General features: G+C 37.2%; 2 protein-coding genes and 1 pseudogene across 2 annotated transcripts; all 3 read left to right on the forward strand.

The window, feature by feature from the left end:
* Nucleotides 1–3,775: 3,775 nt before the first annotated feature.
* On the forward strand, nt 3,776–9,549 carry LOC148728309 (uncharacterized). The gene is made up of 3 exons (XM_088762338.1): nt 3,776–4,506; nt 6,317–6,688; nt 7,369–9,549. The coding sequence occupies exons 2-3, from the start codon at nt 6,338–6,340 to the stop codon at nt 8,185–8,187; spliced, it is 1,170 nt and encodes a 389-aa protein (XP_088618464.1). The 5' UTR covers nt 3,776–4,506; nt 6,317–6,337; the 3' UTR covers nt 8,188–9,549.
* On the forward strand, nt 9,286–13,027 carry LOC148728310 (uncharacterized; annotated as a pseudogene).
* A 5,319-nt stretch (nt 13,028–18,346) lies between these two features.
* Nucleotides 18,347–21,914, forward strand: LOC148728311 (uncharacterized). Its single transcript, XM_088724747.1, has 3 exons — nt 18,347–18,439; nt 19,181–19,538; nt 19,698–21,914. The coding sequence occupies exons 2-3, from the start codon at nt 19,188–19,190 to the stop codon at nt 20,514–20,516; spliced, it is 1,170 nt and encodes a 389-aa protein (XP_088580873.1). The 5' UTR covers nt 18,347–18,439; nt 19,181–19,187; the 3' UTR covers nt 20,517–21,914.
* Nucleotides 21,915–25,440: the final 3,526 nt, after the last annotated feature.

A 25,440-nucleotide genomic window follows, 5' to 3' on the forward strand; every position in this document is an offset into this window, starting at 1 on the left:
GCACTAATGGGACGAAATTGGTTGTCCGTTCTTCGAATTGACTGGAAGCAGATCAAGCAGATTTCCCTTGAGCCGTGCGACAGAGTAGAAAGTTTGGTTTCTAAGTACGCTTCACTGTTTGACGGGGGTCTGGGCACTATCAAGGGAGTGACCGCTCATCTCAAGCTCAAGGAAAATGCCACCCCGCAGTTCTTTAAACCCAGACCGGTTCCCTTTGCCTTGAAAGAGAAGATTGCAGAGGAACTTAATAGGTTGGAAGGCATCGGTGTGTTACAGATGGTGGAATTCGGAAGCCTCTACTAGAGGGGAATTTTTTAGACGGATCTCCACGTGATGTAGCAAAATGCTTATTGACACTGCGACAAGCGAATGCTGATGACCCAGCCAAGATGGCAGACATGTCAAATTCATCTGGGAATGACACACCGGTGGCATCGACATCACTACCGCGAAAACAAATTTGTAATTCTGTATCAGATAAACTGTAGACAAGACAACTATAGCTAAACTGTAGAAAAAACGAACTAGAGAAAAATACAGGAAAATATACCCGTGAATATAATATCTTACTTGTTTGCGTGACGATCAACATGGCGAGTCCCTTGCATAATTGGGGTCGATGCAAAGAGAGGCCTTCGACCTGAAAGTAATATATAAACTTAGGGTCACTGCGAGGATCTCCGACATTCAAATACATTTCATGCGAATAGAGCAAAGAGGCGAGCAAAGATGAACTTACTTGCAACTGGTGACTGGTGATTCTGTTCGTCGTCTGTGTCGATCCTTCGCCTCTTACCATTTGAAGTGGATTGCGGCGACGATATTGAAACTCGATGTACTAGGATCTCAGAAAACTCGCTATTAGTTCTGCCTCCATACCCCAACTGATTCTTCCTTTCATGCCACGAAATTTATACTGACTGTCTCAACCATAACTTTACACGCTTTTCATTTTGTGGTGGCCGTCCCGTCTTTCTTTTTGGTGGCATGACTCGAAGGCGAAATCATTCCACCACAGATTGAATTATGAGACAAAAATCACCAAAAAATACTTCACGATACCATATCTACCTATTGAACCTATTTTTTGATCAAAATATTAAAACAATGTTTAGATGGAAACGGATTTTTCCGTCACTAAAACTCGAAACCCTAATGGCGACTTTCTGGGTTCCAGAAACTGCGAAACGACCGCGTTGCATCACGGTAAGTCACAATGGGTCTTTAAAGAAACTTGTTGAGTTCATCTGCACTTATCTGGATATTAACAGGCCATCATTACAATAATATTTACGCAGATAGGTACTGTCATATGTGCAAGTGTCTGGGAATCACGACCAAACATAAAGGGCTCAGCACGCAACAACTGATACTATCACTTTGACACTTACGATATACAGAGATAAAATGATACAAATTTATAAACAATACTCAAATCAAAGTGTAAATATGGCAAACATATTTATTTTACGGTTTGTATTCGTCCTCGGCTACTTCGAACTGGACGATGTTGCATCTTGGCTTGTTTTGTTTCAAAAATAACCGCTAAAATCTTAATTCTCGGTTAACCGCAGCAGCAGCAACGACAAATTTTGATCAAAGTTAACTTTTCATTCAGATTGGTAACGATATTTCGCACCCAAAGCGGTCTGTTATCTTTTCCACGTGCGCATTGTTAATTTTTCACCTCCAATTGCGTGACAAAGATTGGCGTGCTTTGACCTTCGAGTCACTTTTGTTTGGAGTCCTAAAATTTCGTAGTTTGAGCAGCCCAAAAATTTTCTTGGAGTTATTTGAAGAAGAAACCTTGCTCTTTTGTTGGATCGACTTGATATAACCCCATGCCATGCACCAAGGTACGATTTTACCATCTCAATCTTGCCATTTTTCTGTCCGACAAAATCAGTGTAATATTGGAAAAAACCAAAACCTCCCCAAAAATTTAGATTGCAACGGAATATATCAAACAAAGAATAATTCAGACTGTTTGTAAATACGTGTTCTTTTCATTAGGAAACTATTTGGTCACATTTACTGTTTCGTTTATTTTCAAGCGACGTTCAAGGCCACACCGTTGTGAGGGCCACAAGTTTATTAGCCTCTAGCTATTAAGTGCTACCCTCTTTAAATAAAGGCTTTCATTCATTCATTGAAATAATGCTTGTCTAAACCTCGTGAAGCTGACGTGAGAGCCACAAAACCGATTTTGCCACCGTTTGCGAAAAATAAAAATGCAGTTGAACTCAGAGTATTTTTTCTAGAAATATTTCATGCAGACCTATATTCTGGCAAAGTTTGGGGATTTTCGATTTTTTTATATCGTACACCTCCGGGCGATATTTACAGACGGCAGCTCTTAAGTACTTTATTACGATCACAGCTTACTTTATAACATCACGGTTGTTTTCAAAACATTTCTGAAATGTCGCATATATACGAAATAAAGTAATTATAACAGTTGCAGGTGTTTGTGAAGAGGAGCGCTGGTGCACAATAGACCTTATTCAGGATTGATTGACCAAGCGTGAGGTCAAGATGGCTGATATTGGCCGAGTTAGAGGCTAACATTAAAGGATTTAATATAAAGAAAAAATATTTACTTGTTATAAGAATCGAGAATGACTCGTTTATTTCGAGAGCCGGTACAGAAAGCCAACTGTGTTTGTACTACAATAAGCCCAAGAGGATCGTTTTACGGGGGTATTTAATTTTCCTTTGTTCTGACTTTGTTCAGTCTCTCCCTTTTTGCGACTTTTTCGCCGACACTATCAAAAAGTTACGAGCTTTTTAAGTTGGCTCCACGCACTTTTACCGCTTTCCAAAAAGCTATAATACATCAAACTAAATGTTCGAAAATGACTGTTGAATGTGCAAGAATAAAAACAAAGAAGATTCCTTATTAATTATTGAAAATCAACATCATCCTCCCTAACCTCGCAAACTTGAACAATTTTTCGCTTTTCAGTAGGAGATCGGTTTTTATATAATCATACTCGTCGTGAAACGTTGTTGGCAATTGTTCGCAACTGGTGCTTCTCATTTTCGCTGGTTTATCTTGTTTTTATTTCTTGGGCATCCTTCATGTCTCAATTAACTTCCTCATCGAAGGCGTAGGTAATTTCTAAAAAGGATTAAAATATGTTCATTTCCTCTTTGTTTGAGTTAAGTGAAAAAGTATTCAACTTCGATACGCCGCCACTCCGGTGATATAAGGCCGATCGTTCAATCTCCATCTGACATTAAAGGTTAAAAAGCGCCGACATCGCGGTCTCATTTATAACCAAATAATTCATTCCAAGTCATGTCAACAAAACAGTCGAGAGGTATCTCTATATCGTCTTTTTAGGTTAATTTACGGCAATAAACTTTTGGGTACATGTATTCCGATAACTAGAGATTTGCTTGTATTCCGATAACTAGAGAGTTGAAAGAAAGAAAAAATGTTTGCCTTTAATAACTTAGCTGCAGTAAATATTCAATTTACGGTTTCTACAAATTTCTTGAAATTTCTCTTTTCTTTTTTTTTTTTCCTTTTCGGGCAATAATGCTGTTTAATTGCGGCATTCAAAACGCACACCGCCAGTGATGCAAAAACGAATACACGACTAAAAAGAAACCTATTTGGAATACCATCAGAGGTGGCGGCTATCGACGTAAGATGGGAAGCAATTTCAAAATTGGTCTTTTCGATGTTTTCGAGCTTTTAATGATCGTGGGCTCCTTTATCAGAACTCTGCCAAAAATAAAGAGATGGAGCCGGAGCGACCACCTTTCATAATTCATGTTGATTTTTCACCTGCTTCTTTGAAGGCAATTCAAATGTGCTCAACGCAATTCCTCTTTGAAAACGTACGAAACTGTGGTCAATTCTATTCATTTTATTAAGAGGCAACGAGTTTTGACACCCAGCTGTTCGGCGATCTCTTTTCTTTGTTTCTGTTCCCTACGGATTATTTCTATGAAATTCATTTTGTCTGTGATCGCTACTCCAGAGACAATTATAAAATTGTTTTGTTTGTCGTCACTACTCAGAGATATTTAAAAGATGCAGTGCGACATATCTCCTCCTACCACTATTAAAAAAAGGTGAAACTTTAATCTCAGCTTTTGAGACACTTCTCTTGATAGCTACAACAAACATTGGAAAGGTAATTTAACTGTGGCAAGCTAAATTCCTCTTTGCAAACGTATGAAGATACTATGGTCAACCTGTGAGACAACAAAATTTGAAATCAAACTACCTGTATATCTAATTTCTCAATGTAAGACAACTTTAATAAAACAGGAGGATATTAGCGACCTCCTTCTTTTGCTTCTGGTCTGCAACGATTCTTATTATAATATTTTTAATAGTTTTGTTTGTGTCTAGAGATATCAAAAAGACATGACTCGACACATCTCTTCACGCGGCAATTAAAAGGAGGGTGCAACTCACTATCTCAGCTATAGAGACACTGCTGTTGAAAAGCGGAATAAACATCGAAACGTCAAAAGAGGAAAGAAAAGGTAAGCTGAGATAACTCCTTTTTGGACAGCCATATCTATAAGTATGGATAAATTGCTAATTGAAATAAAAGCATTCTAAAGTTGGCGTGTTAGCGTTCTATGCAAGCCAAATAAATGGTAAAGAAAAATGTTCGTTTTCTCTAGGACGTCAACAACAAGCAGAAAGCTTCAGCTCACACCAAACCAACAAATCAAACGAAGAAATATTTATTTGAAAGTTCATTTCGCAGTTTGCCTAAGAACAAGTAAAGTGATTTTACTGAAATGCCAAGTGTACGCTTGAGCTGAATTGACTCCAGTCTTTCACAAAAGGCACATTTATTCCTAAACTATCATGAATTTTCCTTCGATGGCTGGTTTCTACACTGAAGAAATCATATGCAAATTGAATTGCTTTGGAAGAAATAGTACATCACCGATTCTAAATTTGAAAAACTCCGGACGTGTGTTCATGCCACATTTGCTCGTTTGAAAATCTTCAACGTAACATGACTTCGTATCAGAGATATCCATGTTGTTTAGGCAACTTTCTAGGACAAAATAGGTGGAAAAAAAGTTGACAGAAAGAGTTAGTCTTTGTGTGTGGGACTTTGCACTGACATCTAAAGCAAGGTTTCGTAACGTTGCTTTAGATCAAACTGTCATTTGATTATCAGCGTAAGGCTAGTGCAGTAAATAAATTGAAAACCGGACGGGTCTAATATTCAATATCCTCTGTCTGAGCAAACTGATAGATTCATTACAGGGTAAAAACTTTGTTTTGCTAAAATGTAGAGGATGACTATAAACGTGCTCTCGGTTTTTCTCTATATTCTATTCACAATCTATTGGTTTCTCCAGTTTACTTCGGTGTCACATCCTTAGGTAAGTTTATCCGAAGATCTGTCCTAGAGATAGGTTTCCACGGGGGTTTGATGATTTGGAAGTTTTCAGGTCTAAATTAGAATATTGAAATATCTGACAATCATGAAGCATTTCGATTTTAAGACCTTACTAGGGAACGCCCTCGATAAATTTTTTCCCAAAGATTGGCTGTCTACTACAGCGGCTTAGATGTACAATCCAAATTTATTAAGAAAGAAAGAAATGCCAGTGTTTTTCATGCAGATATTAAAATATTGACATACTTGTAAAATCTTACTGTGCGTGGCTACCGATCCTAATATCCTCTTCTAATTAGGAAGAAGTTAAAACACTTGCTTGCTGTGGCTGAGATGAAGATTTTCTAGAGCGCTGAATGGAAAGCATTTAGTCATCTAAGCGTTGGAAGCCTCTCTACTCGCAGCTCTGAGCCATAAATTCATCAGAACTTTTACATTCCTTTCAATCGGCCAGGAAATTGCTGATGACTATTATGCGCAAACATTCTCTTTGTTTAGAATTCATTCAGCGATAAACCACTCTGGAAGGTTTCTCGGTTTTTTTTTAATCCTCTTGTTTTGTAAAAAGGTGCGCTTTGTTTATCCAGTCTGCATATTATATAACAGAGAACCAATATCTCTGGCAACAAAATACTACCACCTGGAATACCCTATTTTAGAATGTAGAATGTAAAAAAAGCGTTTATATGAACCAAATTCTGGCATGATATTTGCGATGGAGACATCTTTGATTATGATGAAAAGCTGTCTTACCTATAACGAAAGATCACGGTAGTTTCCGTATTCAGATTCAAATTGTAGCTTCTATTTAAGTCCAATTTAGCGTCATGGAATCACTTTTAGCGGGTTGACTAATCAATTATTTTTATCAAAGATGTCCACTGACATAGGTCTTCACTTATTATCATGCTTTTTGTATTCGGTTTCAGATCACTCCGCCCAGTCTCCATATGGGCATCGTCCTCTATCTTCAAGTGGCGCTGTTTGCATCACACCTGACTCTCTTCACTATGGCAAAGATAGATGTAAATCGGCAAGATTTTAACTTTGTTATCGATGAAGATGTCGTTTATAATCACATTCTTGAAGGTCACGTGTTTCAAAGATTGACAGTTTCTAGGCCCACCCAGTGTCACGTGAAGTGCAAAGATAACTGCCTGTGTGTATCCATGAACTATTTCCCTCAGTCCAAAGAAAGTAATTGTGAGCTTAATAATGCTAACAAATACCTGGAGCCAGCGGTAATGAAATGGAGGGATGGAGGAAATTATTATGATTTGGTGAGAAGCTACACAGTGAAGGTGAGAAAAAACTGTTTATCTATACACATTTCGGTGCGTTGATTGCCGAGTAACAGCTCAGACATTTATATAATTTACCCTTTGACTTGTTCCTCCTTCCCTCAATTCTTTCTTAGGTATGTGCGTTGACTAAATTCAGTAAGCCTTATGATAATTAACAATTATTCGCCGAAGGCGAGATGAATATCGTCCAAGAAAAATTTCTAACATCATAACATTTTAGTAACATTTATTAACATTTTATTTTAACATTTTATATAAACTGCGTGGAGCGGTTTATATAGCGTCATATAAGGAACCGCTCGACCAATCAGAATGCTGGAAACTCTTTTCTCAGCTCTGAAATCATAGTAATGATAAATAATAATGATTAGAACTATTTTATATAGCGCAAAAGTCATAAGTGTAAAATCAAATGAACTTCACGAATAATGAAACTTGACGTTAATGATGACAGCTAAGTAAAATAGCTATACAGTTACAAATAAATAAATATTAATAAAACCTAATAATTCTCTTAAGAGGGTAAAAAACGCTACATTGCTATAAGAAACAAACTTAAAGCTTGACTGAAAAAATAAGTTTTGAGGTTACGCTTCAAACTAGACATGGGGTAAAGATCAGTGCCGTTAAAAGCATAAAAAAAACATAAACTAATGAAATATTAAATATTGCGTTAGGGTGGAGACAAATACATCCCGGAAGAGCACCGCTGCATCAACAGATGCTGCAGCCCCAATCCTTGTCTCAACGGAGGAGTATGTCAGGAGATTTGTGTCACTCACAGCGTCCGGTTTTCCTGTGGCTGTCCTAACAAATATACTGGTCAGCGATGTGAAAAGATTAAACCGAATAGTTGTAAGGACATCGCAAAATACGGTGCTTCGACTTCAGGAAAGTACGAGATCTTTGATTCAAACAATGTACCCTTTTCTGTCTACTGTGACTTGAAGTCTGAACCAGGCTTTGTATGGACAATGATACAATCGTTTTCCTTGGCTGAAAGAGACACCTTCGGGAATAAAAGTTTCAGTAAAAACTTTGAGTTTGCTATTGAAAAGGGGAGAGGGAATTGGAACAGGTACCGACTATCCTTATTACAAATGCAGTCTCTTGTTGATCATTCTACACATCTGAGAGCAACTTGTAACTTTCCTACAGATGGTCTGCAATATGTAGACTATGCACGTGCAAAGCTGGCAGATCACAACATTTTTGGTGACTGGAGCAGATGTCAGATGTATGAATATGTTAACATCCGAGGAAACAATTGTTCTAATTGTACCGCCCTGACAAAACAGAGCGTAAATACACATTGGCATATAAAGAGTTACGGAAGTAAAAAAGGAGGATGTGCTTTTGATGGAAAACCAGATGGAATCATGAACGAAAACAATTTCGGACACTATACTGATAAAAAAACCAATCCAAATCACCGCTGCTCGTCATCAAATACTTCTACAACGCAGCATTGGTTTGGAGCTAAATATGATGTATAAATTTCTATGGATTTATTTCCTTCTTCAGAAAAGGCAAGCCGGACAACCCATGTAAGAAACCATTGGAGCAAGGCTATGAACCAACTGTGAAGTCATGGAACTTCAATTGAGTTGCACCTTTGGTGTTGAACTTGAACTGAATGTTTAAATCTATCAGATATTAACACTGACTCTTTATCGCTGAGGAATGTAAACGTACACGAGAGCTACGTTATATGCAACTTCCGATATCTTTTTTCCATGTTATCAACGTTGAATTTTGTGTCTTAACGCGGTCTTTCTGTCAGCACTTTAATTTTAGCCGATATCAGGGGGCAAAACTATGTGCCATAAATTTTAAAGTTTTAAAATGTAAGCGTGAAAGAATTTATCGTCTCAGGTATTGTTTTGATTACAAACAACCCAATTAATATACCCTCCCCTCTCCTCCCCCAAAAAAAAAAGAAAAGAAAGAAAATGGATGTGAGGCCGCTCAATGTGTGGTGGGTGTGTCAGGAGATTAGTTACACTCACAGGTTTACCAGAACCTTTCCTGAAAAGTGAAATAGTCAGAAGTTTAAAGACACTTAAAAACGGCAGCCTTGCCTTTGTTTAGCTACACTGTCCAAGTCATTCAACCATTTTCTCTTTGCTGATAATTAAAAATTAATTTCGTCTTATTCAGTTTGATTACTAATAAATCAGGCTCTAAGTTTTGTTTTATTGGTTTCCCTGTAGTCAGCTCAGTGACGTAAAAGGTTTTGAGATCTCTCTTTTTTTTCAAAACATGATCGTCGTAATTTACATTTATAAGTGGCAGCAAGATCTTGAGATCTCTCCTGAGTGGTAAATGTGTATAAAATAAAGCTTTGTTTATTGTCTAAGCGTGAGGGAATCGATTTATAACCGCAAGAAGACCTCAGAGGCATTTGTTTCTAGCGGACTAACGTATTTAATTGCTTTGGTATAGTCATTGCTTACTTTTTTTGCGCTGGACTTTTAAAGAACATTCTTAAATGTCTCGACTAGTTACTTGATTTCTGTAGTCAATAGCAAGCATTGCAGCAATGAACATCGGCCATTATCACAATATTTTGATAAGGAAGGCATAGTGTGGTCATGGTGCGGTCATCAGAATCAGTAAGGTATAATGTGGTGTGCGGAAAGGTGTTCACTTTCAATATCGAAGCTTTATCGATCATGTTTACATTAACACTGATTTCAACAATAGAAACCGAAATAAAAATGCACTTTTACTGTTGAGCTGATTTAATCTTTTGTCTGTCCCATGCTATAGCTTTTAAGTGAATCATGTTATATTCAGTTTTGGGGCTTAAGAATAACTTATCATTTGGATGCTTTAAACTAAGATCTTGGGAAAAATATGACAATGTCTTGAGACTCAATATATCAGAAAAAAATACTAGCTTGAGTTTAGACAGAAATTAAGACATTACAAAAACGGAGCTTTTCGAAAACGCTGACGCCTCTATTTATTGTATATCTTTTAATCCTTTTTAACTCGTGAATTGCGCGCATGCGCAAGAGTGAGTTGTAGCTGTGATGAATGGCGCTCGTCCGCTCGCTCGGTTGGTCAATTCCTGTAATTTTTTTTTCTATTTTAGGCTTTTGAATGCATTTCATAGTTTTTGGCGAGTGATAAACAAACAAAATGGCGGCCTTTGTTGCTAAGAATAGTGTCAATACTTCTATTTTTGAATGTATATATCCAGGAAAAATAATTATTGTGTCCGAAAAAGAAAAAAAGAAAACAAAGAAAGGAAGTTAAGCAAAACGTGAACTCGAGTGCGGCGGATTTGAACCACCAACGTCGTTTCAAGGAGCGATATCTATCGCATTGCTTTTAACTGGAAGGCCACTCAGGCGCCACATCAGATTTCATTGAAACTTTATGTAAATATTAACTTTACATTTAAAGCGCTGATCTTTTGGTTATTTAAACCGCCGGCTCAAACGGCTCGAGTCGCTGCTCGCCGATGCAATTTTCCCTTTCGTAAACAGCCGTTGCCATTTGAATTGGTCGTTGCCATTTTGTATTAGTGATATAAATAAAAACATTCTAAAGTTCACGTGTTAGCGTTCAATGCAAGCCGAAAAAGTAAAGAAAAATGTACGTTTTCTGTAGGACTTCAACAACAAGCAGAAACCTTTAGCTCGCCAAACAACCAAATCAAACGAAGAAATATGTTTGCGAATTCACATCACAGTTTGTCTAAGAACAAGTAAAGTGGTTTTACTGAAATGCAAGGTGCACGCATTATTTCTCTAGAGTGAGATTCTATGAAAACTTCCGAAGAGGATATTGAGCTGAACTGACTCCAGTCTTTCACAGAAGGCACACTTATTCTTAAAGTATCCTTCGGTGGCTGGTCTCTACACCGTAGAAATCATGTGCAAAATGAATTGTTTTGGAAGATATACTGCATCACCAATTTTTTTTTACATCTCGGTCCAAATTTGAATAAAAAAAATCAGACGTTTGTTCGTGCTGGTTTGAAAATATTCTTTCTCAATCTAATGATTAGAACTATTTTATATAGCGCAAATTGCATAAGTGCAAAATAAAATGCCCTTTACCAAAAATAAATCGACGTTAATAATGACAGCCAACTAAAATTATTATAAAGTTAGAAATAAATAAATATCAGCAAAACCTAATAGTTCTCTTAATAAGGGAAAAATAACACTACATTACCTGGGCAACAAACTTAACGCTCGGCTGAAAAAACAAGCCTTGAGATTACGCTTCAAACTAGATATAGGGTAAACACCAGTGCTGCAAATACTAATGAAATATTAACTATTGCTTTAGGGTGTAGACAAATACATCCCGGGAAAGCACCGTTGCATCAACAGATGCTGCTGCTCCAATCCTTGTCTCAACGGAGGAGTATGTCAGGATATTTGTGTCACTCACAGCGTCCGGTTTTCTAATGTTTGTCCTAAAAATTATACTGGTCAGCGGTGTGAGAAGATTGTAAGGAAGAGTTGTGAGGACATCGCAAAGTACACTGCCTAGACTTCAGGAGAGTATGAGATCCTTCACTCAAACAATGAAGCGTTTCTTGTTTACTGTGACTTGCTGTCTGAACCAGGCTTTGTATGGACATTGATACAATCGTTTTCCTTAGCCTTAAATAGTATCTTTATGGACAAAAGGTTTGGCAAAAATTTTGAGATTGATACCGAAAAAGGGCAGTGGATTGGAATAGGTACCGACTTTCCTTATCACAGATGCAGTCTTTTGCTGATCACTCCACACATCTGAGAGCAACTTGTAACTTTCCTACAGATGGTCTGCAATATACGGACTACGCACGCGCCAAGCTGGCAGGTCATGAAATTTTTGGTGACTGGATCAGATGTCAGATGTACGAATATGTTAACATCCGTGGAAACCATTGTTTTAATTGCACCGCCTTGACGAAAAATAAAATTGGTTCGTCCTGGCACACAAGGAGTTCCAAAAGTGAACGGAAAGGATGTGAATATGACGGAAAATCGTGTGGAATATCCAAGGAAAACAATTTTGGAGAGTTTGGTGACCACAATATCAATCCGAATCACCACTGTTCACGGTCATCGAATGTTTCTACAACGCAGCACTGGTTTGGAGCTAAATATGACGTGCAACTTTTCTGTGGACACATTTTCTTTTTCCGCAAAAAGACAAACTTGCCGCGCTATAAAAGAAACAATTGGAACAAAGCTCAGAACAAATAACGGCATCTTACGACCGGCTGCAAGTCAGGTCCATCTATGAAGTTAACTTGAACTAAAAGTTTGTAATAATATTTCAGATAGTTACTGATTCTCTCACTGAGGAATGTAGACATACATGAGAGCTAAGTCATATGCAACCTTAGACATGTTGTGTCCATGTCAGTAAACTTTGAAGTTGGCGTTTTAAGACGGTCTTCCTGGAATTATATTAATTTATTCTTTATCGACGTTCCATGCTGTAGATAGCGCATACACTTTTCCAAAGATCTATCAAATTGTCCTGTTGAGATTTGGGACACACACGGGTCTACCAGAACCTCTCCTGAAAAGCGCAATATTCCATGGTATAAAAACATCTCAAAAACGACGTTATTGTCTTTGCTGAGCTACACTGCCTTGCTCATTAAACCGTTATCTCTTTACTATTAACTGAAACTTGATTTCGCCTTCGTCAGTTTGATTATTAGTAAAACCAAGCTTTAAGTTTATGTTTATTGGTTACGCAGACAAGACTCGGCACAGTGAGTAGAACTCTTTATCGTAATTGGCAGCGAGATGTCGAGTTTCTCTCTTAAGTTGTAGATATGTATATAAAGCTTTGCTTGTTGTACAATCCGAAGGACTCAATTTATAACCGTGGGAAGACTTCAAAAGCCTTTGTTTCATGGGACTTTCGTACTTAATTGGTTCAAGAAGTTTCTAAAATTTTATGAACGTAGGAAAAAAAGTTGGTCTAACAGTTGTAAGGGTTTTTGAAGAAATGCACTAGTGTAGTGTAGACCTCCTCCAAGGTTGCTGTACATAGTGTATGGTGTCATAGGATTTAACGTCTTTCAAGGAGTGTATTTAGTCAATGATTAACGAGTTATTTTATTAAAGCGATGGTCAGTTATTTATCGTCAAAACCTGCTTCTGGAGTTCTCATGTAGAGTTGAATTGAGGCCGTTTAACGTAATAGCGAAGTTACTACAAAGAGTCAATACGGCAGAATATAAAAGAATGAAAATAAAAGGGGAAAAGAAAGAGAGGAAAAATATTAAAAATGAAAGATTAAGGAAAGAAACAAAAGTCATATGAAAATACCAAACAGATGCTTAGTCCAAAATGAGTGAAATAGAAGAAGAACACCAAGTGTGGTGCTGGAAACGGAATGAGATAGATAACGTGAACTAGGACTGAGCGAGGAGTGTGCATTTATAATCACTAAGACAACAAAGAACTATAACTGAGGTGGGAAAGCTCTTCCCAAATTGAGATTCTAAGTCAGGATAAAGCAACCAATTCTATAAAAAGGTGATTCTTTTGATACCTCAGCTATTCTCATGCCGTAAAGACATTTCTGAATACAAGACTTATTGGTTAATGGAGTTCAAGATGCAATTAGCCTGAGTATGTTAACATCCGGACATATAACTTGTTGGCTTTGCCTCCATGACAAAACAAGAAATTGTTAAGACTTTTGCTATTAAAATAAATCACGTTTTCATTTTTGAGACGAAACAGACGCACCACAAAACGAAAATAATTTCAAAAGATATTTTACGGGCGAAATGAATCCTCATAACCGCTGCCTTACGCTCCCTATTGTATGCAGTTCGGAGTCAAGCGTGACCAGTTAAGTCCACATAATTTATCAGGGTTGAGCAGCCTAATTAATCGCTTGGCAAGATGGCGGAGTACACGTCCCTCTGTTTGCTCCTGAATTATTTTTTTATCTTATCCGCTCTGGATAGCACTAGTCGTATACCAAATGATAAAACTGATTTTCTAAAGCCATCCAAAAACGAATGGATGATTTTTTAACCGCAATCAAGTCTTACTTTATGGTTTCGCAAGCGATTTTTAAACCGTAGACTATGTTACTGCACTAAAGGTTGTTCATCTTTCAACCCAGTTAGGTTGGAACTTGCTCTCTGTGGTGGTATTCACCCTCATCCAGGTCAACTATTCGAGTACATCAACAACGATTCAACAACAATCAACAACGATTCCAGTAGATCACGCAGTGTAAAGCAATGGAACAATCTTTGCTGTCTGCTATTTAACGCTCAAAGCTTATGCAGTGTAAACAAATACACCGATGGATCGCTTGTTAGCAATTTAAAATCCTTCCAAAACCTTGCCATTGTCGAAAATCTGGACATAATAACAGTTACAGAAACTTGGCTAAACGATAATATCTCTAATAATGAAATTCTACCTACTGGTTACAACATTATAAAGAAAGATCGCTCCTCTGGAAAGCTTGGTGGTGGCGTGCTAATTGCTCTACGAAATAGTATTCATTACAACTTAGTCTCACCTGGGGCTTGGTCAGGAGAGTTAGAAATTGCTGCTGTTGAAATCGGACTTATCAACACCAAGAAAATATTGATTTGTGTTTGCTATCGACCGCCTAGCGTCGATATCAATGAATGGCTTTCTTTATTTACTTCATTTTTAAAAGTCAAGTTCCACCTACGAATCAATTCTTATATGTGGCGATTTTAATTTTCCTGATCTGTATTGGAACTCCGACTTCGTATTCCAGTTTCAAGATATCAGCTCTGGATCTACAGAATTTAGGGAACTTATATCAGACTTCTCTCTTCAACAAATTAACATTCATCCAACAAGGAAAAATAATATTCTTGACCTTGTTTTTACAAGGTCCTCTGAGACTGTCAACAATCTTGAATGCGTACCACCAACTCAATTAAATCTCTTCAGTGATCACAGCTTATTGTTCTTTGATTTCAATGTTCCCGCAAAGTCATCAGCCTGTGACACACGCGCTGTTTATAATTATCGTCTAGCCGCCTGGAATGGGCTTTCAGAAACCTTAAGGCTCACTGACCTTATGCCGTCTATCAACTCCACCGATACGGACTCAGACTGGCAACAATGGATGGACCTTCTTCTTGGTGCAGTAGCTGACCATATTCCAGTAAAGACCTTTAAACGTAAAAACACGCCTCCTTGGCTAGACAACGAAATTAAACACCTTCTTAAGAAAAAAGAAACTGCCCGGCGTAAGGTCAAAAAGACTGGAAAACTTAACATCCATGAAAAATTTCGAGCCTTGAGACTACAAGCCAAAAAATTGATAGCTGAAAAACGTAAAGAATGGTTTCAGGGTTTGCCCAATCTGTTGAAATCAAACAGGAAAAAGTTCTGGTCTTCATTCAAGTCTTCAACCAAACAATCCAGTATCCCTGGTGAAGTGATGTGGACTTGTTCCGATGTGGATTCGATCAAGGCTGACAAACCTGCCGATATTGCAAACCTTTTTAACAATTACTTCTACTCGGTTTTTAAACCACCCTACTCAGCCAGCATTTATAAGGAATTTCTACCATCAAACCAGCTCAACCTGCATCACCAACATATTTCTCAGCTGCACTTGTCTCCTGGCGTGGTTCTCGACATTCTTCACTATTAAGATGAAAAAAAAGCAACTGGTCCTGATAAAATCCCAGCGAAATTCCTAAAGAACTGTGCATCATGTATTTCCAACTCCCTTTGTGCGATTTTCAACAAATGTCTTCACCTAGGTAAACTTCCAGTTGCATGGAAAGTGGCAAATATTATTCCGATTCTAAGAGTGGCCTTCCTGGGGAAGTTTCTAATTACAGACCTATTTCTTTAATGCCCATTGTTTCTAAAGTTATGGAACGCTGTGTATACAATCGACTAATCGGACACATCTCCAGCCAGCTCTACAACCTACAGCATGGTTTTCTAAAAGGGAAGTCAACCACCGCACAGCTTCTTGAAGTTTTGAACGAAATTGATGAGATGCTGGATAACCGAGTGCAAGTTGATACCATCTATTTAGACTTTGCAAAAGCTTTCCACAGAGTTGACCATCATCTACTCCTGGAGATACTACATCTGTTCGGCATCAATGGCAGTCTTCTCTGTTGGTTCTCTGATTATTTGAGTAATAGATTTCAGCAAGTAACTGTTCTCGGCAAAACAATGAACCTTCTCCCTGTTATTTCTGGGGTGCCGCAAGGGTCCATTTTAGGACCTTTAAAGTGCTACCGTCCCATAATGAATACTGATAATTCTTCAGGAAGACCTTGATCGAATCACTTTGTGGTGCCAAGATTGGAGGATGGATCTCAATCAGTCTAAATGCACTGTGATGTCTACAACAAAAAATGTCAGCCCAGTTATATCACCATACATACTTCAAAATACACCAGTCAAGCGTACTGACGCTGAAAAAGATCTTGGGATCTTAGTGTGCAAGGACTTGAGATGGAACTGTCATGTGCTAGCAACTGCATTTAAAACAAATAGGATGCTTGGCTTCATTCAAAGATCGACACTAGAGGTCAAAATTCAGTCGACTCGGAAAGCATTGTACACAACCTTGGTAATGAGCAACCTTTCATATAGCTCAGTGTCTGTGACACTGATTGAAATCATCGAAAGAGTACAACGGCGTGCCACCGAGTGTATACTCTCACTGCCATACAGAACTGACATCTCGCAGAAAGAGAGACTAAAACTTACAGAACTCATACCTCTTTGCTACTGGCACGAATATCTAGATTTAGTTTATACTTATAAATCAATTGTCAACAATACTGACACCCAATTTAAGTTATCTAAACCTGTTAGAGTAACTAGACGTACTGCTTCATCAAAGAGTATTTTGTTAGATATACTAAAGCTAAGACTGTTACGTTCCAGAATAGTTTCTATTCTAGAGCCTCAAGAACATTTAATACACTTCCAGAATACTTGAGGGTCAATACCCAATCTATTAATGTTTTTAAAACTAATTTGAAGAAATATTACTTAGATCTAACTTCAACTGTGTATGATCCTACATTTCCACAAACTTTCAAAAGTGTCTGCATAAAATGTCAGATGAGTAGACCACTAACAGCATTACTAGCAAAACTCTGTTGTTAATTAACTATTTCTGATCACATAATTCCTACCACCTGATTGTAATTTGTAATTGTAATTTTTAATGGGTTTTTTTTGTTTTTTTTTTTTGTTTGACTGTGTAGGAGTCTCGCTAATGGAACGTTAGCTCTGAGATCTCTCCTGCCAAATTTTTTTTGGCGAAGCTTATAAATAAATAAAAATAAATAAATTACCACTTAACTTCTTTTTCATCGCAGTTCTTTTGTGAAGTTTATCAGCATAAACGAACGAATTGCAGTAAAACCTTTTTCTTATATAAAGGGAAATCCGTGCCCTGCGGTTGTTAGATAGATTTGCCACGGCTACCCAAAAGTAATTCTTAATTTTCTTTCCCTAATTGATTTAGCGTGCATTTGCTCCATAAGATTAGGAATTAGGTTTGAAGTACGCAGCGCCTGAGGTACAAGTTAGTGAAACAGCATTGATCAGAAAGCGGAAAGTAGCCGCTAAATGCAAGGGAACAAGAATGAGAAGTCCAACTGCAAATTATCCGCTATCGTTTCCTTGAAAAGGTTTCAATCCTCTTTACTTGCTGTGAACTTTTTAAAAACTCATGTTCACCCATTTGGGAGCGAGTCGTGTTAACATTGCGTCAATTTCTGCTGACTTAGATAGCGTAGTTTGTTTTTATTTCTGTGGTAACGTGACAGCTGTAATTAAGTGAATGTAAACAGGAACAGCTCAGTTTGTATTTGAAGAATAGAAGACAAACCTGGTAAAAAAAATTAAATTCTTTTCAAATCATATGAATACCTAGCTTTCTGCTTATGTAAACTCTTACTTGATAACCAGACAGTTGGTATTTCAGTAATATAAACAGGAACAGCTTAGTTTACATTTGAAGAGTCACCCGTGCCTTAAAAAGCAAAAATAGTTCGATATTAACTTCTTTTCAAATTGTATGAATAAGTAGCTTTGCGTTATGTAAACTTTTTGCTGGGTTTGTGGGAAGGTGGTGCGCATGGAAAGATATTTTCAAAGACCATCATGTTTTGTCGCAATAACCTTTTTTGTGTACAATTTACTATGCAGAACAAAATCTATCTTAAACACGTTCAGATGTTGGAGTAATATTCTGAAGTGAACTATTCATTCACATAATGAAATGACTTTCATGAAAACTAAAGAAAACAGGTTACAAAAAATCCCAGACGCCTACTTTCAACTATATTTATATGAGTTGATTTTCTTTGTAACTCGTAAAAAAGAAAAAAGAGAAAAATATGCACTTATATTTCCGCAAAAGGTTCATTGTGTCTTTTAATGGAGTTGAAATCGACGCCTTTCATAATCTATTATTAAAATCCCAAAATTTTGGGAAAGAAACCAGGTGTAAATTTGAGCATTTTTTGGGTTTTCCAAAACTTGAAACATTTCCATTCATCATTGGACAGGAACTTGTAAACAGTATTGCAATTGTAATAGCTTTCATCAATATTTATATTCTATACTCCTGGGGTAATGAATGAATTGTGATCCCCTGAATGAAGCTTAAATTATTAAAATGTGAAAAATTCATTCCATATTATGCTTAGGAAAGATTTTGGCCGAGATAGAAACTCATCAAGTGCATCGCTGAAAGAAGATCTTTCAACAATTAATGGTGGGTAGAGTTTCTCTTTTTGTAGTTTTGTGACACAAAAGGTTCTGGGATCTCTCTTTATTTTCAAAACGTGTTTTTAACGCAACACCGAATATGAATGGTTGAGAATATCAAGAACAAACAAGGAGGTCTTAAAAGCTTTACGTTTCAAGAAGCACTCGTCAATGATTGTTTTCTGTAGTACATATAAACCAGACAGAAACACGCTATGGTGACCTCTTTTTGATAAATTTGGTCTTTGTTCCAACTAGATTTGGTATTCTTCGACATTCAGCTTTTAACTGTCCTCCGGTATCCAACTTCCTATAGTCGATATTTTTTCAATAAAAAATTACTGTCGTAGATAAGTTGAAACTAATTCGCTGATTTTTCCGTTTCTCCGTCTATACCAATTCTAAAATGAAATCGAGAGCTCTGCAAGAATATCGCGCTCGCATCACAAATTGGGAAATGAAGAGAAATCAGTTTAATATTTGATCAAATATGAGAAGATCGACTTCACGAAGGGACTAATACCCTCTTGAAAGTGTTCTAGAACATTTACCGCAGACTCAAAGCATTAGAGGAAAGCAATTTACTCGTCAATAAAAAAACTAATTAATACATTTCCACCATTCAAATTAAATCAATGGAGATTGATTTTAGGTAAGAGACTCAAATATCTGATTTATTTATTTCAGACTACGCCGTGCTTGGTAGCTGAAATAATAATTTATCTCTTTTTCTTCGCACTTTTTGTAGCATTGCTATGGGTCTCGTGCAACATCTTCAACTTGTGCTGTTTGTATTCGACCTGACCCTCTCCACTGTAGCGCAAAAGCCAGTCAATTGTCAAAACTTCAAGTTTGTTATTGATGAAGATGTCGTCTATAACCACATTCTCGAGGGCCACGCGTTTCACAGATTGACAGTCCCGAGCGCCCCTCAGTGCCACGTGAAGTGCAAAGATGACTGCCTATGTGTATCTATGAATTATTTCCCTCTGTCCAAAGAAAATAACTGTGAGCTTAACGACGTCAACAGATACATGGAGCCAGCGGCAATGAAATGGAGGGAAGGAGGAAATTATTATGATTTGATGAGCAGCTACACAATGAAGGTGAGAAAAACTGTTATCTATACCGATTTCAGTGCGTTAATTGGCCGAGTAACAGCTCAGACATTTAATAAGTTTTGAGGTTAGGCATCAAACTAGATATGGGGTAGACACCAGTCCTGTAAAAAAAACAAACTGATGAAATATGAAATATTTCTCTAGGGTGCAGACAAATACATCCCGGGAAAGCACCGCTGCATCAACAGATGCTGCAGCTCCAATCCTTGTCTCAACGGAGGAGTATGTCAGGAGATTTGTGTCACTCATAGCTTCCGGTTTTCCTGTGGCTGTCCTAACAAATATACTGGTCAGCGATGTGAAAAGATTAAACCGAATAGTTGTAAGGACATCGCAAAATACGGTGCTTCGACTTCAGGAAGGTACGAGATCTTTGATTCAAACAATGAATCCTTTTCTGTCTACTGTGACTTGAAGTCTGAACCAGGCTTTGTATGGACAATGATACAATCGTTTTCCTTGGCTGAAAGAAACACCTTCATGAAGAAAAGTTTCAGTAAAAACTTTGAGTTTCCTATTGAAAAGGGGAGAGGGAATTGGAGCAGGTACCGACTATCCTTATTACAAATGCAGTCTCTTGCTGATCATTCTACACATCTGAGAGCAACTTGTAACTTTCCTACAGATGGTCTGCAGTATGTAGACTACGCACGTGCAAAGCTGGCAGATCACGACATTTTTGGTAGCTGGACCAGATGTCAGATGTATGAATATGTTAACATCCGAGGAAACATTTGTTCTAATTGTACCGCCTTGACAAGACAGGACGTAAATGTACATTGGCACATAAAGAGTTACACAAGCAAAAGAGAAGGATGTGCATTTAATGGAAAACCAGGTGGAATCAACAACGAAAACAATTTCGGACGGTACCGTGATATACAAACGAATCCAAATCACCGTTGCTCGTCATCAGATACTTCTACAACGCAGCATTGGTTTGGAGCTAAATATGATGTATAAATTTCTATGGATTTATTTCCTTCTTCAGAAAAAGCAAGCCGGACAACCCATGTAAGAAACCATTGGAGCAAGGCTATGAACCAACTGTGACATCATGGAACTTCAAGTGAGTTGTACCTTTGGTGTTTAACTTGAACTGAATGTTTAAATCTTTCAGATATTAAAACTGACTCTTTATCGCTGAGGAATGTAAACGTACACGAGAGCTACGTTATATGCAACTTACGACATGTTTTTTCCATGTTATCAACGTTGAATTTTGTGTCTTAAGGCGGTCTCTCTGTAAGCACTTTAATTTTTAGCCGATATCAGGGGGAAAAACTATGTGCCATAAATTTTAAAGTTTTAAAATGTAAGCGTGAAAGATATTCTCGTCTTAGGCATTGTCGTGATTACAAACAACCCAGTTAATCTACCCTCCCCTCTCCTCCCCCCCTTAAAAAAGAAAGAAAATGGATGTGAGGCCGCTCAATGTCTGATGGGCGTGTCAGAATATTTGTGACACTCACAGGTTTACCAGAACCTTTTTCTGAAAAGTGAAATAGTCAGAAGTTTAAAGACATTTAAAAACGGCATCCTTGCCTTTGTTTAACTACACTGTCCATGTCATTCAACCATTTTCTCCTTGCTGATAATTGAAAATTAATTTCGTCTTATTCAGTTTGATTATTAATAAATCAAGCCCTCAGTTTTGTTTTATTGGTTTCCCTGTAATTAATCAGCTCAGTAACGCAAAAGGTTTTGAGATCTCTATTTTCAGAACGTGATCTAATTACATTTACTAAGTGGCAGCAAGATCTTGAGATCTCTCCTAAGTGGTAAATATGTATAAAATAAAGCTTTCTTTATTGTCTATGCGTGAGGGAATCGATTTATAACCGCAGACCTCAGCAGCCATTGTTTCTAGTGGAATAAGGTATTTAATTGCTTTGGTAGAGTCATTGCATACTTTTTGCTCTGGACTTTAAAAATTATTCTTAAATGTCACGACTAGTTACATGATTTCTATAGTCCATAGCAAGCATTGCCACAATGAACATCGGCTATTATCACAATATTTTGATAAGTAAGGCATAGTGTGGTCATGGTGCGGTCATCAGAATCAGTAAGGTGTAATGTGGTGTGCGGAAAGGTGTTCATTTTTAATATCGAAGCTTTATCGATCATGTTTACACTAACACTGATTTCAACAAAACAAACCGAAATAAAAATGCACTTTTACCGTTGAGCTGATTTAATCTTTTGTCTGTGCCATGCTAAAGCTTTTAAGTGAATCATGTTATATTCAGTTTTGGGGCTTAAGAATAACTTATCATTTGGATGCTTTAAACTAAGATTTTGTAAGAAATATCACAATGTCTTGGGACTCAATATATCAGAAAAAATACTAGCTTGAGTTTAGACAGAAATTAAGACATTACAAAAACGGAGCTTTTCGAAAACGCTGACGCCTCTATTCATTGTATATCTTTCAACCCTTTTTATAACAAAATTCGGATATAACGTGCGGTGTCATTGGTTGAAAGGGCGTGCTCTATCAGAGTATAGAACATGGAGTTGAAGCTGTCACGCCATCTGCCAATTTCTAACATGGCGGACCAAATCCCGAATTTTTCTCTCGGGTTTTTATTCGACCCAGAAGTCCTCTACGACCTAGAAGACGAAAGAGAAAACTTCATCTCGTGTTTCTCCCTACACTTCTTTCGTGCTCTAGCCGCTTCTTGTGTGCTTTACTACCGGACTTGAGCACAGTCAATGCTTCTTTATTTGTTAATAATCAATATCTGTCTTCTCCATACTGTTCTCTTTATATTTCCAACAGCACTTACAAGGAGAAATTGTTTGAAATCCAAGGAATCTTGAGTCAGTGATGATCACTTGCTTCATTCTCGTGAATTTTATGTTTGATTTATCAATGAAACTGTAGGGACAAATTAAATGTTAGTCACTCTTAGAGGTTGAAGGGTTAAATATCTAGTGGGATAATTGGGAGGGTCTCAATGAGTTTATGGATTTTACAGCTAACGGTTAAGATTCTGGCCATATTACGACTGATGGTTAATTTCTTTCCGTTATGGTTACAAGAAAAAATATTGCAATTTACAGTTGAAATTTGTAAATTTTTATGGCGAACGGCTTTCTTTTGGCCGCATTATATTAAGACTAACGGTAAACCCCATTGACACCCTCACATTGCGCATATTTATCGCAGCTATGCTGTCGAGGGTTTCTGTAAATTTTTATGGCGAACGGCTTTCTTTTGGCCGCATTATATTAAGACTAACGGTAAACCCCATTGACACCCTCACATTGCGCATATTTATCGCAGCTATTCTGTCGAGGGTTTCTTTCTATGTGTAAAGTAGCTCCTCCGTCTTCCTTAGGTACTCTTTCATCCTTTAAGAACTTTGTCACTAATCACTATTTTAATTTATTAGCAAATGTTTTCGATATTGACCAACCGTGTACCTGGTCAGTGTTTATAGACTGTTCCTGCCATAGAACTCATTCGCACTGACTTAAAACTTTGTAATATTTATTTATTTTTATTCTGTAGGGAGTTTCCTTGCATGGGTACTCACGTCCCGTTCGTTACTCCCTTTTTGGCAATTTTTTTCTGTACGTGTAACTTCTCGTTTATTACTTTTGTAACTCAGTAGAATGCCAATAAAAGTTTATTAATTAATTAATTATATTAATTAATTAATTAATTAATTATAATTACCATTAGTCCTCGTAAACCGGATGCTAATGCCAAACACATCCCTTTTCAGAGCAAAGACGACGGATTTAGATTTCTCCACAATAAGCTCTACAGTTTCCAGGCAATAGTTTCTGTGGACTAACCGTATTTAAGTACTTCTTTAGGATCACTGGTTACTTTATAACATTGCGGTTGTTTTCAAAACATTTCTGAAACGTCACGAATATAGGAATTAAGTAACTGTATCGGTTGCAGGTATTTGGAAAGAGAAGCGCTAACGCACTATAAACCTTATTCACGATTGATTGACCAAGCGTGAGGTCAAGATGGCTGGATATTGGCCGAGTTAGGGGCTGACATTGAAGGATTTGATATAAAGAAAAAATATTTTCTTATTATAAGAATCGAGAATGACTCGTTTATTTCGAGAGCCGGGAAAGAAAGCCAACTGTGTTCGTAGCACAATAAACCTAAGAGGATAGTTTCAAGGAGGGTCTTTACTTTTTTCTTTGTTCTGATTGCCTTCTGTCACTTTTTGCGACTTCTTCGCCGACAGGGTCAAAAAGTAACGAGCTTTGTAGGTCCGCGCCACGCTCATTTTCTTTTCCAAAAAGCTCTAATACAACAAACTAAATCTACGAAAGTGACTTTTGAATGTGCAAAAATAAAAACAAATGAGATTCCTTATTAATTATTGAAAGTAAATATCATCCTCCCTAACCCGAACCCTCGCAAACTCGAACTGACAATGTTTAGCTTTTCTTGAGATTTTGCGTCAGCATGGATCTATTATTTTCTCTTGAATCCTTTCAGTAGGCGATCGTATTTATATATTCATATTCGTCGTGAAACGTTGTTGGCAATCATTATCAACTGGTGCTTCTCATTTTCGCGAGCTTTTTTTCTTTTTATTTTTTGGGCATCCTTCATGCCTCAATTAGCTTCCATATCGAGGGCGTAGGTAATTTCTAATAAGGATTAATACATGTTCATCTTCTCTTTATTTGAGTAAAGTGAAAAATTATTCAACTTCGATACGCCGCCACTCCGGTGAGTAAAGCCCGACTTAGTCCGTTAACTCTTCACCTGACATTAGTTGTTGAAAAGCACAAGCCAAGTGGTCTCATTGAAGAATGGACAATTTAAGACCAAATAATCAATTTAAAGTCGTGTTAACAAAACAGTGGAGAAGCATCTGAATATTACCTTTTTAGGTTGTTAATTTACGGCAATAAGCTTTTGGGTACATGTATTCCGATAAATAGAGATTTGCTTTTCTTGGTCTCTGCAATTGGCAAAAAGAAATTTGATTACTTAAAGTGAAAGAAAGGAAAAATATTTCCCCTGAACACCTTTAGTTTTATACTTTAGCCGCAATGTATCTTATTAATTTTGGGTGAAGTGAAAATTCTATTTCAGTGTTTCTAAGACTGAGTTTCTTGAAATTTTGATTTTCTTTTTTTTCTCTTTTCGGACAATAATGCTGTTTAATTGCCGCATTCAAAACGCGCACCACCAGTGATGCAAAAACAGATACATGATCGTGAATAAAAAGAAACCTATTTGAAATACCATCAAAGGTGGCGGATATAGAATTACCTAAGGTTGGGTAAGTTGGAAAGGAATTTCAAAATTGGCCTTTTCGCTGTTTTCGAGCTTTTAATTTACCTATATCGGAGCTCAGCCAAAATAAAGAGCTGGAGCCGGACCGACCATCTTTCATAATTCATGTGGATTTTTCACCTGCTTCTTTCAAGGCAATTTAACTGTGCCAAACGCAATTCCTCTTTGAGAACGTACGAAACTGTGGTTAATTCTATGTATTTTATTGAGAGACAACGATTTTCGACATCCAACTGTTAGTATTTGTTTTTCTAAAAATTGTTTTGTTTGTGGGCACTACTCAGAGATACGTAAAAGACGTAGTGCGACATATCCCTCTTACGACTAACAAAAATAGGGTGAAACTTTTTATCTCAGCTATTGAGACACTTTTGTTGATGGTTAGAGCAAAAATTGTAAAGGTAATTTAACTGTGGCAAGCTGAATTCCTCTTTGCAAATGGTCAACTTGTGAGACAAAATGTACCTGTAAGTATCTAATTTCTCAGTGTAAGACAACTTTAATAGAACAAGAGGATATTAGCGACCTCCTTTGTTTGCTTGTGGTCTCCAACGATTTTAATCATGAAATTTTTTAATTGGTTTGTTTATGTCCTGA

This window comes from Stylophora pistillata, chromosome 6 (genome assembly GCF_964205215.1).
Source record: "Stylophora pistillata chromosome 6, jaStyPist1.2, whole genome shotgun sequence".
NCBI lineage: Eukaryota > Metazoa > Cnidaria > Anthozoa > Scleractinia > Pocilloporidae > Stylophora > Stylophora pistillata.

Bases quoted from the DNA above. Each gene is read 5' to 3' on its own strand.
- LOC148728309 (XM_088762338.1), top strand. From the start codon at position 6,338: ATGGGCATCGTCCTCTATCTTCAAGTGGCGCTGTTTGCATCACACCTG. The intron at 6,689-7,368 runs GTGAGAAAAAAC...ATATTGCGTTAG, and splicing joins TGAGAAGCTACACAGTGAAG to GGTGGAGACAAATACATCCC.
- LOC148728311 (XM_088724747.1), top strand. From the start codon at position 19,188: ATGGGTCTCGTGCAACATCTTCAACTTGTGCTGTTTGTATTCGACCTG. The intron at 19,539-19,697 runs GTGAGAAAAACT...ATATTTCTCTAG, and splicing joins TGAGCAGCTACACAATGAAG to GGTGCAGACAAATACATCCC.